Source organism: Coturnix japonica, unplaced genomic scaffold, assembly GCF_054131305.1.
Source record: "Coturnix japonica strain WE unplaced genomic scaffold, WE-NBRP24 Scf098, whole genome shotgun sequence".
NCBI classification, from domain to species: domain Eukaryota; kingdom Metazoa; phylum Chordata; class Aves; order Galliformes; family Phasianidae; genus Coturnix; species Coturnix japonica.
The window spans coordinates 331045-348885 of NW_028189001.1; the positions used below are offsets into that span (position 1 = coordinate 331045).

Consider the following 17841-nt stretch of genomic DNA (forward strand, 5'->3'; position numbering starts at 1 on the left):
AGGCCCCCCATAGGCCCCCACAGGCCCCATAGGCCCCATAGGCCTCAAAGGCCTCATAGGCCTCTGTAGGCCTCATAGGCCTCATAGGCCCCATAGGCCCCATAGGCTTCAAAGGCCTCAAAGGCCTCATAGGCCTCATAGGCCTCAAAGGCCTCAAAGGCCTCATAGGCCTCTGTAGGCCTCAAAGGCCTCTATGGGCCCCATAGGCCTCATAGGCCCCCATAGGCCTCTACAGGCCCCTATAGCCCCCCATATCCCCCCATAACCCCCCTTTCCTCCCCATTTTAGGCTGTATTTCCGCCCCTTGGGCTGCCTGGATGCCACCCAAGATGGCGGCTCTTTCCGGTACGTGCGTTCAACTTCCGTGTCGTTTCGATTACCCGGAAGAACTTCGCCCGGCTTCTATCGGTGGTTTATGGTATTTCGGGAGCCCGTATCCTAAAAATTACCCCCCGGTTGTGGCTCGTTCCCGTCCATCATCCGCCGTTCACGAGAGTTTTGCCGGTAGAGCTTCGTTTTTAGGTGACCCGACCGGACGTGATTGTACCTTAAATATCGCGAGACTCAGCGAGGAATTGGCGGGGAAATATTACTTCCGGGGTGACCTCGGGGGTTACAATCAATACAGCTTCAGTGAGCACGCCGAGCTCGATGTGTGGGGTGAGGCCTATGGGGTCTATGGGGGTCTATGGGGGCCTATGGGGGTCTATGGGAGGTCTATGGAGGCCTATTGGGGCCTATGAGGCCTATGGGGGCCTATGGGGATCCTATGGGGGGCCTACAGAGGTCCTATGGGGTCTATGGGGTCCTATGGGGGTCTATGGGGGTTTATGGGGTCTTATGGGGGACTATGGGGGTCTACGGGGGTCTATGGGAGGTCTATGGGAGGTCTATGGGGTCCTATGAGGCCTACGGGGGCCTATGGGGTTCTATGGGATGAGAGGGGGGTCCTATGAGGGTCTGTGGGATCCTATGGGGGGCTATGGGGTCCTATGGGGGGCCTATAGGGATCCTATGGGGGGTCTATGGGGGGCTATGGGGTCTTATGGGGGCCTATGGGGATCTATGGGCATCCTATGGGGGCCTATGGAGGCCTGTAGAGGCCTATGGGGGCCTGTGAGGCCTATGAGGCCTGTGGGTGCCTATGGGGGTCCTATGGGGTCTATGGGGTGAGAGGGGGGTCCTATGAGGGTCTATGGGGGCCTATGGAGGTCTATGGGGTGAGAGGGGGGTCTTATGGGGGTCTATGGGGTCCTATGGGATGAGAGGGGGGTCCTATGACGGTCTATGGGGGCCTATGTGGTCCTATGGGGCCTATTGAGGCCTGTGGGGCCTTTGAGGCCTATGGGGTCCTATGGGTGTCCTATGGGGGTCTATGGAGGCCTATTGAGGCCTATGAGGCCTGTGGGGGCCTATGGGGGTTCTATGGGGTCCTATGGGTCCCATCGGGGTCCTATTGGGGGCCTATGGGTCGTATGGAGGCCTATGAGACCTGTGGAGACCTATGGGGTCTATGAGGTCCTATGGGGGTCTATGGGGTCCTATGGGTCCCATTGGGGTCCTATTGGGGGCCTTTGGGTCGTATGGAGGCCTATGAGACCTGTGGAGACCTATGGGGTCTATGAGGTCCTATGGGGGTCTATGGGGTCCTAACCCCCTATGGGAATCCTATATATCACCCCACAGCCGCCCCACACCTGGAGGTCCCCCATGAGCTGGTTGCGGGGTCAGAAGCCGAGATCCTGTGCCGCGTCCCCGATAACTGCCCCCCATTACGCCCCCTCCTCACCTGGACCGGGACCGAAGAACTATTGGATCCTATAGGGAAGGAAAGGATCGAAGACGATTTAGGGTCCAAATCCCTTTTGGGGTCACTTCGCTTCCGACCCCGTAAAGAAGATTTAGGACGAAGGGTCGGATGTGGGGTCACCTTCATTAACAGCAGCCTCAGCTTCCAAGCCGATGTGGGGCTGGATGTACAGTGTGAGATATGGGGCGGGGGTCCTGGAGTGGGACAGGGGAGAAATGGGGGGTCTATGGGGTCTTGGGGGTGGGAATGGGGGGATTTAGGGTCTTGGGGGGGAAGATGGGGGTCTTTGGGGTCCTGGGGGGGAGATGGGGGGTCTTTGGGGTCCTGGGGGGAGATGGGGGGGTCTTTGGGGTCTTGGGGGGGATAGGGGGGAGATAGGGGGTCTTTGGGATCCTTGGGGGGGAGATGAAGGGTCTTTGGGGTCCTGGGGGGGAGATGGGGGTCTTGGGGGGGACAGGGGGGAGATAGGGGGTCTTTGGGATCCTTGGGGGGAGATGGGGGGTCTTTGGGGTCCTGGGGGGGAGATGGGGGGTCTTGGGGGTCTTGGGGGTCTTGGGGGGATAGGGGGTCTTTGGATCCTTGGGGGGAGATGGGGGGTCTTTGGGGTCCTGGGGGGGAGATGGGGGGTCTTGGGGGTCTTGGGGGGGGATAGGGGGGAGATAGGGGGTCTTTGGGATCCTTGGGGGGAGATGGGGGGTCTTGGGGGGGGATAGGGGGGAGATAGGGGGTCTTTGGGATCCTTGGGGGGGAGATGGGGGGTCTTTGGGGTCCTGGGGGGGAGATGGGGGGTCTTTGGGGTCTTGGGGGGGGATAGGGGGAGATAGGGGGTCTTTGGGATCCTTGGGGGGAGATGAAGGGTCTTTGGGGTCCTGGGGGGGAGATGGGGGTCTTGGGGGTCTTGGGGGGGGGATAGGGGGGAGATAGGGGGTCTTTGGGATCCTTGGGGGGGAGATGGGGGGTCTTTGGGGTCCTGGGGGGGTCTTGTGGTCTTGGGGGGGAGACAGGGGGGTCTTGGGGGGCTTCTGGGGGGTCTTTGGGGTCTTGAGGGGGTCTTTGGTGTCCTGAAGGGGTCTCTGGGGGGAATAGGGGGGATATAGGGGGGTCTTTGGGGTCCTGGGGGGGAAAGGGGGGGTCTATGGGGTCCTGGGGGGGGATAGGGGGGATGAGGGGTCTTTGGGGTCCTGGGGGGTTCTTTGGTGTCTTGGCGGGGGAGGAGGGGGGGATTTGGGGTCTTGAGGGGGTCTTTAGGGTCCTGGGGGGGGAATGGGGGGGGTCTTTGGGGTCCTGAGGGGGGAATGGGGAAGGGATGAGGGGTCTTTGGGGTCTTGGGGGAGGGGGAATGGGGGGGTCTTTGGGGTACTGGGAGGGAAAGGGGAGGGTCTTTGGGGTGCTATGGGGGGGAAATGGGGGGTCTATGGGGTCTTGGGGAGGGATGGGGGGGATATATGGCGTCTTTGGGGTCTTGAGGGTGTCTCTGGGGTCTTGGGGGGGTCTTTGGGGTGCTATGGGGAGGAAAGGGAGGGGTCTATGGGGTCTTTGGGGGGGGATAGGGGGGAGATGGGGGGTCTCTGGGGTGCTATGGGGGGGTCTTTGGGATCCTGTGGGGGATAGGGGGGGGATAGGGGGGATATAGGGGGTCTTTGGGGTCCTGGAAGGGGAATGGGGGGGAATGGGGGGTCTTTGGGGTCTTGAGGGGGCTCTTTAGGGTCCTGGGGGGGAAAGGGGGGGTCTATGGGGTCTTGGAGGGGGGAATAGGGGGGAGATGGGGGGTCTTTGGGGTCCTGGGAGGGTCTTGGGGGGGGAATGGGGGGTCTTTGGGGTCTTGAGGGGGCTCTTTAGGGTCCTGGGAGGGGAATGGGGGGGTCTATGGGGTCTTGGGGGGGGGAATAGGGGGAAGATGGGGGGTCTTTGGGGTCTTGGGGGGGAAATGGGGGGTCTCTGGGGTCTTGAGGGGCTCTTAAGGGTCCTGGGAGGGGAATGGGGGGGGGATAGGGGAAAGATAAGGGGGGGGGGGGCTTTGGGGTCTTGGGGTGGGATTGAGGGGTCTATGGGACAGCTCCCTGCATCCCTATGGGGCTGTGACCACCCCCCCCCCCCCCCATTCTTCTGCCCCATAGATGAGCCTCAGGTTGTGGGTCTGTGGGGCCCCATGGAGGTGGTTGAAGGTTCCGATGTTGAACTGGGTTGTGAAGCCGAAGGTCGCCCGGCCCCATTGATCTCATGGTTCCGTGGGTCCGAAGTGTTGAAAGAAGAACCGGGTCGGAACCTTCGGTTGCTGTTATCGAATGTGGGGCCCGACGACGGGGGGAGCTTCAGCTGCGTGGCTGAAAACAGACACGGGAGGCACAACAGGAGCCTGCAGCTCAGGGTGGCATGTGAGATGGATAGGGGGGGGATAGGGGGGGATAGGGGGTTATATGGGGGGATATAGGGGGATATGGGGGGTGTATGGGGGGATATGGGGTTATATGGGGGGTGTATGGGGGGATATAGGGTTATATGGGCGGTGTATGGGGGGATATGGGGGGTGTATGGGGGGATAGGGGGGAGTATGGGGGGTGTATGGGAGGATATAGGGGGTGTATGGGGAGATATGGGGGGATATGGGGGTTATATGGGGGGATAGGGGGGGATATGGGGGGGGAGATGGGGTTATATGGGGGGATTTGGGGGGATATGGGGGGGATGTGGGGGGATATGGGGCGATATGGGGTTATATGGGGTTATATGGGGGGATATGGGGGGATATGGGGGGATATGGGGGGATATGCGGTTATATGGGGTTATATGGGGGGATATGGGGGGATATAGGGTTATATGGGCGGTGTATGGGGGGATATAGGGGGATATGGGGGGTGTATGGGGGGATAGGGGGGGATAAAAGGGGGTATGGGGGGATATAGAGGGAATAAAAGGGGGTATGGGGGGGTATATGGGGGGATATGGGGGGATATGGGGTTATATGGGGGTTATAGGGGGTGTATGGGGGGATATAGGGGGGATTAAAGGGGGTATGGGGGGGATATGGGGTGTTATGGGTGGATATAGGGTTATATGGGGGGGATAGGGGGGGAGATGGGGAAATAAAAGGGGGTATGGGGGGGATATGGGGTTATATGGGGAGTGTATGGGGGATATGGATGGTGTATGGGGGGGATATGGGGTTATATAGGGGGTGTATGGGGGGATATGGGGTTATATGGGGAGATATGGGGGGATATGGGGGTTATATGGGGGGATAGGGGGGAAGATGGGGGGATAAAAGAGGGTATGGGGAGGATATGGGGTTATATGGGGGGTGTATGGGGGGAGATGAGGTTATATGGGGGGATAAAAGGGGATATGGGGGGGTATATGGGGGGATATGGGGAGATATGGGGGGATATGGGGGTTATATGGGGGGTGTATGGGGGGATATAGGGGGGATTAAAGGGGGTATGGGGGTTATATGGGGGTGTATGGGGGGATATGGGGGGTGTATGGGGGGATAAAAGGGGGTATGGGGGTGATATGGGGTTATATAGGGGGTGCATGGGGTTATATGGGGTTATATGGGGTCATATGGGGTTATATGGGGTTATATGGGTTATATGGGGTTATATGGGGTTATATGGGGTTATGGGGTTATATGGGGTTCTATGGGGTTATATGGGGTCATATGGGGTCATATGGGGTCATATGGGGTTCTATGGGGTCTAACCCTATCTATACCCCCAACCCTGTTCTCCCCCCACAGACGCCCCCCGTGCCCCAGTGATCAATGGGTCGCTGTGGGTGGTGTCAGGTGACCCCGTATCGGTCACGTGTCGGGCCGAGAGCGAACCGGCCGCCATCTTGACGGTGTTACGGGGCGGGAAAGTGATGGCGGCGGCCATTTATGAAGATCACGTGACCATGGAAATGGCGGCCGCCAGACCGGAAGATGGCGGCACCTACAGCTGCGTGGCCGAGAACCAACATGGCGCCAGCAGCACCAGCTTCAACATCAGCGTCGAGTGTGAGTGGGGATATAGGGTCAGCCAATGGGATTTGGGGTTAAACGGTGGGATTTAGGGTCAGCCAATGGGATTTGGGGTTAAACGGTGGGATTTAGGGTCTGACAATGGGATTTGGGGTTAGACATTGGGATTTAGGGTCTGACAATGGGATTTGGGGTTAGACATTGGGATTTAGGGTCTGACAATGGGATTTGGGGTTAAACGTTGGGATTTATGGTCTGACAATGGGATTTGGGGTTAAACGGTGGGATTTAGGGTCTGACAATGGGATTTGGGGTTAAACGTTGGGATTTAGGGTCTGACAATGGGATTTGGGGTTAGACATTGGGATTTAGGGTCTGACAATGGGATTTGGGGTTAAACGTTGGGATTTATGGTCTGACAATGGGATTTGGGGTTAAACGGTGGGATTTAGGGTCAGCCAATGGGATTTGGGGTTAAACGTTGGGATTTAGGGTCTGACAATGGGATTTGGGGTCTGACAATGGGATTTGGGGTCTGACAATGGGATTTGGGGTCAGCCAATGGGATATATGGTCATCTAATGGGGTATGGGGTCTTCCAATGGGATTTAGGGTCTTCCATTGGGATATGGGGCATTTAGGGTCATCCAATGGGGTTTGGGGTCATCCAATGGGGTCTTCCAATGGGATATGGGGGATTTGGGGTCATTCAATGGGACTTGGGGTCTTCCAATGGGATATAGGGTCATCCAATGGGTTTTGGGGTCATCCAATGGGATTTGGGGTCATTCAATGGGATATAGGGTCATCCAATGGGATATAGGGTCATCCAATGGGATTTGGAGTCTTCCAATGGGATTTGGGGTTAAACATTGGGATTTAGGGTCAGCCAATGGGATTTGGGGTTAAACGTTGGGATTTAGGGTCTGTCAATGGGATTTGGGGTTAAAGGTTGGGATTTAGGGTCTGACAATGGGATTTGGGGTCAGCCAATGGGATATATGGTCATCCAATGGGATATGGGGTCTTCCAACGGGATATAGGGTCTTCCAATGGGGTATAGGGTCATCCAATGGGATATAGGGTCATCCAATGGGATATGGGGTCTTCCAATGGGATATAGGGTCTTCCAATGGGATATGGGGTCATCCAATGGGATATGGGGTCTTCCAATGGGATATAGGGTCTTCCAATGGGATATAGGGTCTTCCAATGGGATATAGGGTCTTCCAATGGGATATAGGGTCTTCCAATGGGATATGGGGTCTTCCAATGGGATATAGGGTCATCCAATGGGATATAGGGTCATCCAATGGGATATAGGGTCTTCCAATGGGATATAGGGTCATCCAATGGGATATAGGGTCATCCAATAGGATATAAGGTCATCTAATGGGATATAGGGTCTTCCAATGGGATATAGGGTCATCCAATGGGATATAGGGTCTTCCAATGGGATATGGGGTCATTTAATGGGATATAGGGTCATCTAATGGGATTTGGGGTCTTCCAATGGGATATAGGGTCATCTAATGGGGTATGGGGTCTTCCAATGGGATATAGGGTCATCCAATGGGATATAGGGTCATCCAATGGGATATAGGGTTTTCCAATGGGATATAGGGTCATCCAATGGGATATAGGGTCATCCAATGGGATATAGGGTCATCCAATGGGATATAGGATCATCTAATGGGATATAGGGTCATCCAATGGGATATAGGGTCATCCAATGGGATATAGGGTCATCCAATGGGATATAGGGTCTTCCAATGGGGTATGGGGTCTTCCAATGGGATATCGGGTCTTCCAATGGGATATGGGGTCTTCCAATGGGATATGGGGTCATCCAATGGGATATAGGGCCATCCAATGGGATATAGGGTCATCCAATGGGATTTGGGGTCTTCCAATGGGATTTAGGGTCATCCAATGGGATATAGGGTCATCTAATGGGATTTGGGGTCTTCCAATGGGATATGGGGTCATCCAATGGGATTTGGGGTCATCTAATGGGATATGGGATCATCCAATGGGATATGGGGTCATTCAATGGGATTTGGGGTTATTCAATGGGATATGGGGTCATCTAATGGGATATAGGGTCATCCAATGGGATTTGGGGTTAAAGGTTGAGATTTAGGGTCATCCAATGGGATATGGGGCATTTAGGGTCATCCAATGGGATTTGGGGTTATTCAATGGGATTTAGGGCCATCTAATGGGATTTAGGGTCTTCCAATGGGATTTAAGATCATCCAATGGGATTTAGGGTCAGCCAATGGGATTTGGGGTTAAACATTGGGATTTAGGGTCAGCCAATGGGATTTGGGGTTAGATGTTGGGATTTAGGGTCTGTCAATGGGATTTGGGGTTAAACGTTGGGATTTAGGGTCAGCCAATGGGATTTGGGGTTAAACGTTGGGATTTAGGGTCAGCCAATGGGATTTGGGGTTAGACATTGGGATTTAGGGTCAGCCAATGGGATTTGGGGTTAGACATTGGGATTTAGGGTCTGACAATGGGATTTGGGGTTAAACGTTGGGATTTAGGGTCTGACAATGGGATATAGGGTCATCCAATGGGATATAGGGTCATCCAATGGGATATAGGGTCTTCCAATGGGATATAGGGTCATCTAATGAGATATAGGGTCTTCCAATGGGATATAGGGTCATCCAATGGGATATAGGGTCATCCAATGGGATATAGGGTCATCCAATGGGATATAGGGTCATCCAATGGGATATAGGATCATCCAATGGGATATAGGGTCATCTAATGGGATATAGGGTCATCCAATGGGATATAGGATCATCCAATGGGATATAGGGTCATCCAATGGGATATAGGGTCATCCAATGGGATATAGGATCATCCAATGGGATATAGGGTCTTCCAATGGGATATGGGGTCATCCAATGGGATTTGGGGTCTTCCAATGGGATATGGGGTCTTCCAATGGGATATAGGGTCTTCCAATGGGATATAGGGTCTTCCAATGGAATATAGGGTCATCCAATGGGATATAGGGTCATCCAATGGGATATAGGGTCATCCAATGGGATATAGGGTCATCTAATGGGATATGGGGTCATCCAATGGGATATCGGGTCATCCAATGGGATATCGGGTCATCCAATGGGATTTGGGGTCTTCCAATGGGATTTGGGGTCATCTAATGGGATATGGGTTCTTCCAATGGGATATAGGGTCATCCAATGAGATATATGGTCATCTAATGCGATTTGGGGTCTTCCAATGGGATTTGGGGTTTTCCAATGGGATATAGGGTCATCCAATGGGTTTTGGGGTCTTCATTGACATTTATGGCCCCCCATTATGTCCTACAACCCCCCATTGACATCCATGGCCCCCCATTGACATTTATGGCCCCCCATTTAGGGTCCCCTATTGTGTTTTAGGGTTCCCCATTGACATCTATGGCTCCCCATTGACATTTAGGGTCCCCCATTGGGATTTAGGGTCCCCTATTGTGTTTTAGGGTTCCCCCATTGACATCTATGGCCCCCCATTACTATCTATGGACCCCCTTGACATCTATGGCCCCCCATTATGTCCTACAAGCCCCCATTGACATCTATGGCCCCCCATTGCCATTTAGGGTCCCCCATTACATCCTATGTTCCCCCATTGACATCTATGGCCCCCCATTATGTCCTACAACCCCCCATTGACATCCATAGCCCCCCATTGCCATTTAGGATCCCCCATTTAGGGTCCCCTATTGTGTTTTAGGGTTCCCCTATTGACATTTATGGCCCCCCATTATGTCCTACAATCCCCCATTGACATCCATGGCCCCCCATTGCCATTTAGGGTCCCCCATTTAGGGTCCCCTATTGTGTTTTAGGGTTTCCCCATTGCCATCTATGGTCCCCCATTGCCATTTAGGGTCCCCCATTACATTCTATGTCCCCCCATTGCCATCTATGGCCCCCCATTGCCATTTAGGGTCCCCCATTACATTCTATGTCCCCCCATTGCCATCTATGGCCCCCCATTGCCATTTAGGGTCCCCTATTGGATGTTGGGATCTTCCATTGGGATTTGGGTTCCCCCATTACCATCTATGGCCCCCCATTGCCATCTATGGCCCCCCATTGCCATTTAAGGTCCCCCATTACAGACATTTATGGCCCCCCATTATGTCCTACAACCCCCCCATTGCCATTTATGGCCCCCCATTGCCATTTAGGGTCCCCCATTACCATCTATGGCCCCCCATTGACATCTATGACCCCCCATTGACATTTAGGGTCTCCCATTGACATCTATGGCCCCCCATTGCCATTTAGGGTCCCCTATTGTGTTTTAGGGTTCCCCCATTCCTATCCATATCCCCCCATTGCCATCTATGGCCCCCCATTGCCATTTATGGTCCCCCATTGCCATTTAGGGTCCCCCATTTAGGGTCCCCTATTGTGTTTTAGGGTTCCCCATTCCCATCCATGTCCCCCCATTACCATCTATGGACCCCCATTGCCATTTAGGGTCCCCCATTGCCATTGTATGGCCCCCCATTATGTCCTACAACCCCCTATTGCCATCTATGGCCCCCCATTGCCATTTAGGGTCCCCCATTACATCCTATGTTCCCCCATTGACATCTATGACCCCCCATTGACATTTAGGGTCCCCCATTGACATCTATGGCCCCCCATTGCTATTTAGGGTCCCCTATTGTGTTTTAGGGTTCCCCCATTCCCATCCATGTCCCCCCATTGCCATCTATGGCCCCCCATTGCCATTTAGGGTCCCCCATTGCCATCTATGGCCCCCCCATTCCCATTTAGGGTCCCCCATTTAGGGTCCCCCATTACATCCTATGGCCCCCCATTGACATCTATGGCCCCCCATTGCCATTTAGGGTTCCCCCATTACCATCTATGGCCCCCCATTGCCATTTAGGGTCCCCCATTACATCCTATGTCCCCCCATTACCATCTATGGCCCCCCATTGCCATTTAGGGTCCCCCATTACCATCTATGGCCCCCCATTGACATCCATGGCCCCCCATTGACATCTATGGCCCCCCATTGCCATTTAGGGTCCCCCATTGCCATCTATGGCCCCCCATTGCCATTTAGGGTCCCCCATTAGTATTTAGGTTCCCCCATTCCCATCTATGGCCCCCCATTACCATCTATGTCCCCCCATTACCATCTATGGCCCCCCATTGCCATTTAGGGTTCCCCATTTAGGGTCCCCCATTGGGATTTAGGGTCCCCCATGACATCCTATGTCCCCCCATTGACCGCCATTGCTTCCCTGCAGACCCCCCGTTGGTCCTCCCAGACTCCCGCTGTACAGCAGGGGGCGATGGCGTGTGTAGGATTTATGGCCCCCCATTGCCATTTAGGGTCTCCCATTTAGGGTCCCCCATTGCCATTTAGGATCCCCCATTACATCCTATGTCCCCCCATTGCCATCTATGGCCCCCCATTGCCATTTAGGGTCTCCCATTTAGGGTCCCTTATTGTGTTTTAGGGTCCCCCATTGCCATTTATGGCCCCCCATTGCCATCTATGGCCCCCCATGGCTATTTAGGGTCCCCCATTTAGGGTCCCCTGTTGTGTTTTAGGGTCCCCCATTGACATTTATGGCCCCCCATTATGTCCTACAACCCCCCCATTGCCATTTAGGGTCCCCCATTACATCCTATGTCCCCCCATTACCATCTATGGCCCCCCATTGCCATTTAGGGTCCCCCATTTAGGGTCCCCCATTGACATCTATGTTCCCCCATTGGGATTTAGGGTCCCCCATTACATCCTATATCCCCCATTGACCGCCATTGCTTCCCTGCAGACCCCCCGTTGGTCCTCCCGGCCTCCCGCTGTACAGCAGGGGGCGATGGCGTTCGCTGTGTCTGCATGGTCAACTCTATCCCCGACTCGTCGTTGGTGTTTGAGCTCCCGACCCGGAACCAGACGGTGTCGGACGGCCATAAGGATTTCACGGCGGCGCCTCCCGGTTCCGACGGGTCCATAACGGGGATCTTGACCCTCCGTGGGCCTTTAGAACCGCGGCTGCTCGTGCTGTGCGCGGCACGGAACCGGCACGGGACCACCGCCCGGCAGCTCCGCTTCCACCACCCCGGTATGAGGAACGGACCCCTATGTCACGTGATCACTGTATTAGCATATAGCCACCTCATTAGCATAGGATCCCCACCATGCGACCACCTGATTAGCATATTACCACCTCATTAGCATATAACCCCCCATTAGCATAGGACCTCCCCATTAGCATAGGACCCCCCACGTGATCGCCTCATTAGCATATAACCACCTCATTAGCATAGGACGCCCCCATTAGCATAGGACCTCCCCATTAGCATAGGACCCCCCACATGATCGCCTCATTAGCATAGGATCACCTCATTAGCATAGGACCCCCCATTAGCATAGGACCCCCCACATGATCGCCTCATTAGCATATAACCCCCCCCATTAGCATAGGACCTCCCCATTAGCATAGGACCCCCCATAAGATCCCCCATGTGACAACCTCATTAGCATATAAACACCTCATTAGCATAGGACCTCCCCATTAGCATAGGACCTCCCCATTAGCATAGGACCTCCTCATTAGCATAGGACCCCCCACGTGATCGCCTCATTAGCATATAACCCCCCCATTAGCATAGGACCTCCCCATTAGCATAGGACCTCCCCATTAGCATAGGACCCCCCCATAAGATCCCCCATGTGACAACCTCATTAGCATATAAACACCTCATTAGCATATAACCCCCCCATTAGCATAGGACCACCCCATTAGCATAGGACCCCCCCATTAGCATAGGACCTCCCCATTAGCATAGGACCCCCCACGTGATCGCCTCATTAGCATATAACCACCTCATTAGCATATAACCCCCCATTAGCATAGGACCCCCCCATAAGATCCCCCATAGGACCACCTCATTAGCATATAACCCCCCCATTAGCATAGGATTCCCCATGTGACCACCTCATTAGCATAGGACCTCCCTATTAGCATAGGACCCCCCCATTAGCATAGGACCCCCCACGTAATCGCCTCATTAGCATATAATCCCCCATTAGCATAGGACCTCCCCATTAGCATATAACCCCCCCATTAGCATAGGACCCCCCACGTGATCGCCTCATTAGCATATAACCCCTCCATTAGCATAGGACCTCCCCATTAGCATAGGACCCCCCCCTAAGATCCCCCATGTGACAACCTCATTAGCATATAAACACCTCATTAGCATATAACCGCTCCATTAGCATAGGACCCCCCCCATTAGCATAGGACCTCCCTATTAGCATAGGACCCCCCACGTGATCGCCTCATTAGCATAGGACCCCCCACCTGACCACCTCATTAGCATAGGACCACCTCATTAGCATAGGACCCCCTCATTAGCATAGGACCCCCCCATAAGATCCCCCATGTGACAACCTCATTAGCATATAACCATCTCATTAGCATATAACCCCCCCATTAGCATAGGGCCCCCCCATAAGATCCTCCTTGTGACAACCTCATTAGCATAGGACCACCTCATTAGCATATAACCCCCCCATTAATATAGGACCTCCCCATTAGCATAGGACCTCCCCATTAGCATAGGACCCCCCCCTAAGATCCCCCATGTGACAACCTCATTAGCATATAAACACCTCATTAGCATATAACCGCCCCATTAGCATAGGACCCCCCCATTAGCATAGGACCTCCCCATTAGCATAGGACCTCCCCATTAGCATAGGACCCCCCCCAAGATCCCCCATGTGACAACCTCATTAGCATATAAACACCTCATTAGCATAGGACCTCCCCATTAGCATAGGACCTCCCCATTAGCATAGGACCCCCCACGTGATCGCCTCATTAGCATATAACCACCTCATTAGCATAGGATCCCCACCATGCGACCACCTCATTAGCATATTACCACCTCATTAGCATAGGACCACCTCATTAGCATATAACCCCACCATTAGCATAGGATCCCCACCATGTGACCACCTCATTAGCATAGGACCAACCATATGACCACTTCATTAGCATAGGACCAACCCATTAGCATAGGACCCCTACCATGTGACCACCTCATTAGCATAGGACCACCTCATTAGCATAGGACTCCCCATAAGATCCCCCATGTGACAACCTCATTAGCATAGGACCACTCCATTAGCAGAGGACCCCCCCCATGTGACCACTCCATTAGCATAGGACCACCTCATTAGCATAGGACCCCCTATGTGACCACCTCATTAGCATAGTACCACCTCATTAGCATAGTACCACCTCATTAGCATAACCCCCCCATGTGACCACCTCATTAGCATATAACCACCCTATTAGCATAGGACCCCCCATGTGACCACCTCATTAGCATAGGACCCCCCATGCTACCACCTCATTAGCATAGGACCCCCCATAGGTGCTGTTAATTACCCCGGTTGCTAATTACCCCATTGTTCCCTATAGGGGGGCTGGTTTGGGCCAAGGTGGGTCCGGTCGGTGCCGTCGTGGCCTTCGCCATCGTCATCGCCGTCGTCTGTTACCTCAGCCAGAGCCGACGCAAGTGAGGCCATTGGTTGGGAGGGCTGTCAATCAATAGGCTGCCACGCCCACAATGGGGCTGGGGGCACCGCTATTGGTTGGAAGGGGTGTCAGTCACTAGGCCACGCCCACTAATAGGTGGTGCTTAATAGGCCACACCCCCCATTGTGCTTCCACACCCTCCCAAGCCACGCCCCCTTTAGGTTTGCACCAATCATGGTTCGCGTTCTCCACAAGCCACGCCCCCTTATGCAAACGACATCACTTAAGGCCACGCCCCCTCCTTTAACCACGCCCCCTTATGCAAATCACACCAGTCAAGGCCATGCTCTAACCCCGCCCCCTATGCAAATCACATCACCTGAGGCCACGCCCCCTGTTGTGCATCTCGCCTCTCATTGGCCGCTCCAAGTAGCTCAGGCCACGCCCCCTTATCCAAGCCACGCCCCCTCATTTAGGCCACACCCCCTCTAGGCCGGTTGCTTTGGGTTTAGGGTCAATGGGGGGGGGGTTTGATGTTGGGGTCAGAGGTCATGGCGTGACCTTTTGACCTTTGTAACCCCCCCCCTCTATTTAATGCTATAGGAAGGGGGCGGGCAGCCCCGAGGTGACTCCAGTGCAGCCCATGGCTGGGCTGGGGGGGGACCCCGACCTGGATCTGAGGCCACAGCAGGTAATGGGGGGATATGGGGTGTAATAGGGGGATATGGGGGGGATATGGGGTCAATGGGGGGGATATGGGGAGATATGAGGGGTAATGGGGGGGATATGGGGGGTAATAGGGGGATATGGGGGGGATATGGGGGCAGTGGGGGGGGGATATGGGGAGATATGAGGGGTAATGGGGGAGATATTGGGGGGATATGGGGTGATATGAGGGGTATGTGGGGGATATGGGTGGATATGGGGTTAATGGGGGGGATATGGGGGAGTAATGGGGGGGATATGGGGAGATATGAGGGGTAATGGGGTAGATATGGGGTCAATGGGGGGCAATGAGGGGGATATGGGGAGATATGAGGGGTAATGGGGTAGATATGGGGTCAATGGGGGGATATATGGAGAGATATGAGGGGTAATGGGGAGGATATGGGGTCAATGGGGGGCAGTGGGGGGGATATGGGGAGATATGAGGGGTAATGGGGTAGATATGGGGTCAATGGGGGGATATATGGAGAGATATGAGGGGTAATGGGGAGGATATGGGGTCAATGGGGGGCAGTGGGGGGGATATGGGGAGATATGAGGGGTAATGGGGGGGATATGGGGTCAATGGTGGTCAATGAGAGGGGTATGGGGGGGATATGGGGGGGATATGGGTGGATATGGGGTTAATGGGGGGGGATATGGGGAGATATGAGGGGTAATGGGGGGGATATGGGGTCAATGGGGGGGGATATGGGGAGATATGAGGGGTAATGTGGGGGATATTGGGGGGATATGGGGTGATATGAGGGGTATGTGGGGGATATGGGGTTAATGGGGGGGATATGGGGGGGTAATGGGGGGGATATGGGGAGATATGAGGGGTAATGGGGTAGATATGGGGTCAATGGGGGGCAATGAGGGGGATATGGGGAGATATGAGGGGTAATGGGGTAGATATGGGGTCAATGGGGGGATATATGGAGAGATATGAGGGGTAATGGGGAGGATATGGGGTCAATGGGGGGCAGTGGGGGGGATATGGGGAGATATGAGGGGTAATGGGGGGGATATGGGGTCAATGGGGGTCAATGAGGGGGGTATGGGGGGGATATGGGGGTAATGGGGGGTTATGGGGGGGATATGGGGAGATATGAGGGGTAATGGGGGGGATATGGGGTCAATGGGCGGGGATATGGGGAGATATGAGGGGTAATGGGGGGATATGGGGTCTATGGGGGGCAATGGGGGGGATATGGGGGGCAATGAGGGGGATATGGGGGGATATGGGGTCAATGGGGGGGGATATGGGGAGATATGAGGGGTAATGGGGGGGATATTGGGGGGATATGGGGTGATATGAGGGGTATGTGGGGGATATGGGTGGATATGGGGTTAATGGGGGGGATATGGGGGGGTAATGGGGGGGATATGGGGAGATATGAGGGGTAATGGGGGGGATATGGGGTCAATGGGGGGGGATATGGGGAGATATGAGGGGTAATGGGGGGATATGGGGTCTATGGGGGGCAATGGGGGGGATATGGGGGGCAATGAGGGGGGTATGGGGGGGATATGGGGTCAATGGGGGTCAATGAGGGGGGTATGAGGGGGATATGGGGGGGATATGGGGTTAATGGGGGGGGATATGGGGAGATATGAGGGGTAATGGGGGGATATGGGGTCTATGGGGGGCAATGGGGGGAATATGGGGGGCAATGAGGGGGGTATGGGGGGGATATGGGGTCAATAGGGGGGGATATGGGGAGATATGAGGGGTAATGGGGGGGATATGGGGGGATATGGGGGCAATGGGTGGTCTATGAGGGGGCTCTATGTGTTCTGACCCCCCCCCCCCCAGGTCCGGTGGCTGCGTGGTGCAATGGAGAGATGGGCACTGGGGGTAAAGGAGGGGTCTGGAGCCCCCCAGGAAGTAACTCCCACCTCCCACCCCCCAATGAAACCCACCCGGGGACCCCTCGAAGACCCCCCCGAATACGCTGAGATCCGGGTCAAGTGACTCCGCCCACCGCCCCGCTGACCACGCCCACCGCATGCTGGCCACGCCCACCACCCATTAGCCCCGCCCATTATCCCCTAAGCCCCGCCCACCACCCCATAGCCCTGTCAATCATTCCTTAGCCCCGCCCACCATCCTTTAGCCACCCCAATCCCATAGCCCTGTCTATCACCCCCTTAGCCCTGTCAATCATCCCTTAGCCCCGCCCACAACCCCTTAGCCCCGCCCACTGCCCCATAGCCCCGCCCATCAACCCCTTAGCCCCGCCCACCACCCCTTAGCCCTGTCAATCATCCCTTAGTCCCGCCCATTATCCCCTAAGCCCCACCCACCACCCCTAGCCCTGTCAATCATCCCTTAGTCCCTCCCACTATCCACTAAGCCCCGCCCACTGTCCCTTAGCCCTGTCAATCATCCCTTAGTCCCGCCCATTATCCCCTAAGCCCCACCCACCACCCCTAGCCCTGTCAATCATCCCTTAGTCCCTCCCACTATCCACTAAGCCCCGCCCACTGTCCCTTAGCCCTGCCAATCATCCCCTTAGCCCCGCTCACTACCATATATATCCCTATCCCCACCCCCAACAGGACACGCCCCCCATTGTGCTGGAGCCGCACCTGATTGGTGGAGGCAGCTGTTCAGGCCCCGCCCATTCCGCTCTGGCCCCGCCCACCTCGCCTAAGCCCCGCCTACTTTACCTAAGCCCCGCCCCCCTCCCTCGTTATTTATTGCCCCCTTTGGGGCCGGCCCCTAATTAACGCCACTAATTAACGCCCTGATCACGTGACCTCTGATTCCTAGACCCCAATAAAATGGAGGTGGGCGAACCCTTC

At 54.9% G+C, this 17841-nt stretch overlaps 2 protein-coding genes and 1 long non-coding RNA gene across 3 annotated transcripts in view; 2 read left to right on the forward strand and 1 right to left on the reverse strand.

The window, feature by feature from the left end:
* The window catches only part of LOC146751331 (potassium-transporting ATPase alpha chain 1-like), a 40828-nt gene extending 40741 nt beyond the window's left edge, over nt 1–87 (forward strand). Inside the window, exon 11 of the mRNA XM_085534753.1 lies at nt 79–87. Coding sequence (XP_085390879.1) covers nt 79–87 — 9 coding nt within the window. The remainder of the gene's footprint in view (nt 1–78) is intronic.
* Nucleotides 88–272: 185 nt separating this feature from the next.
* Nucleotides 273–17841, forward strand: MAG (myelin associated glycoprotein). The gene is made up of 8 exons (XM_085534755.1): nt 273–660; nt 1687–1983; nt 3928–4185; nt 5547–5807; nt 11605–11895; nt 14269–14365; nt 14929–15016; nt 16850–17841. The coding sequence occupies exons 1-8, from the start codon at nt 318–320 to the stop codon at nt 17006–17008; spliced, it is 1794 nt and encodes a 597-aa protein (XP_085390881.1). The 5' UTR covers nt 273–317; the 3' UTR covers nt 17009–17841.
* On the reverse strand, nt 11750–14392 carry LOC146751332 (uncharacterized). Its single transcript, XR_014941665.1, has 2 exons — nt 14252–14392; nt 11750–11912 (listed from the first exon to the last, which is right to left on the reverse strand). It is a non-coding gene; the product is annotated as an uncharacterized LOC146751332 (long non-coding RNA).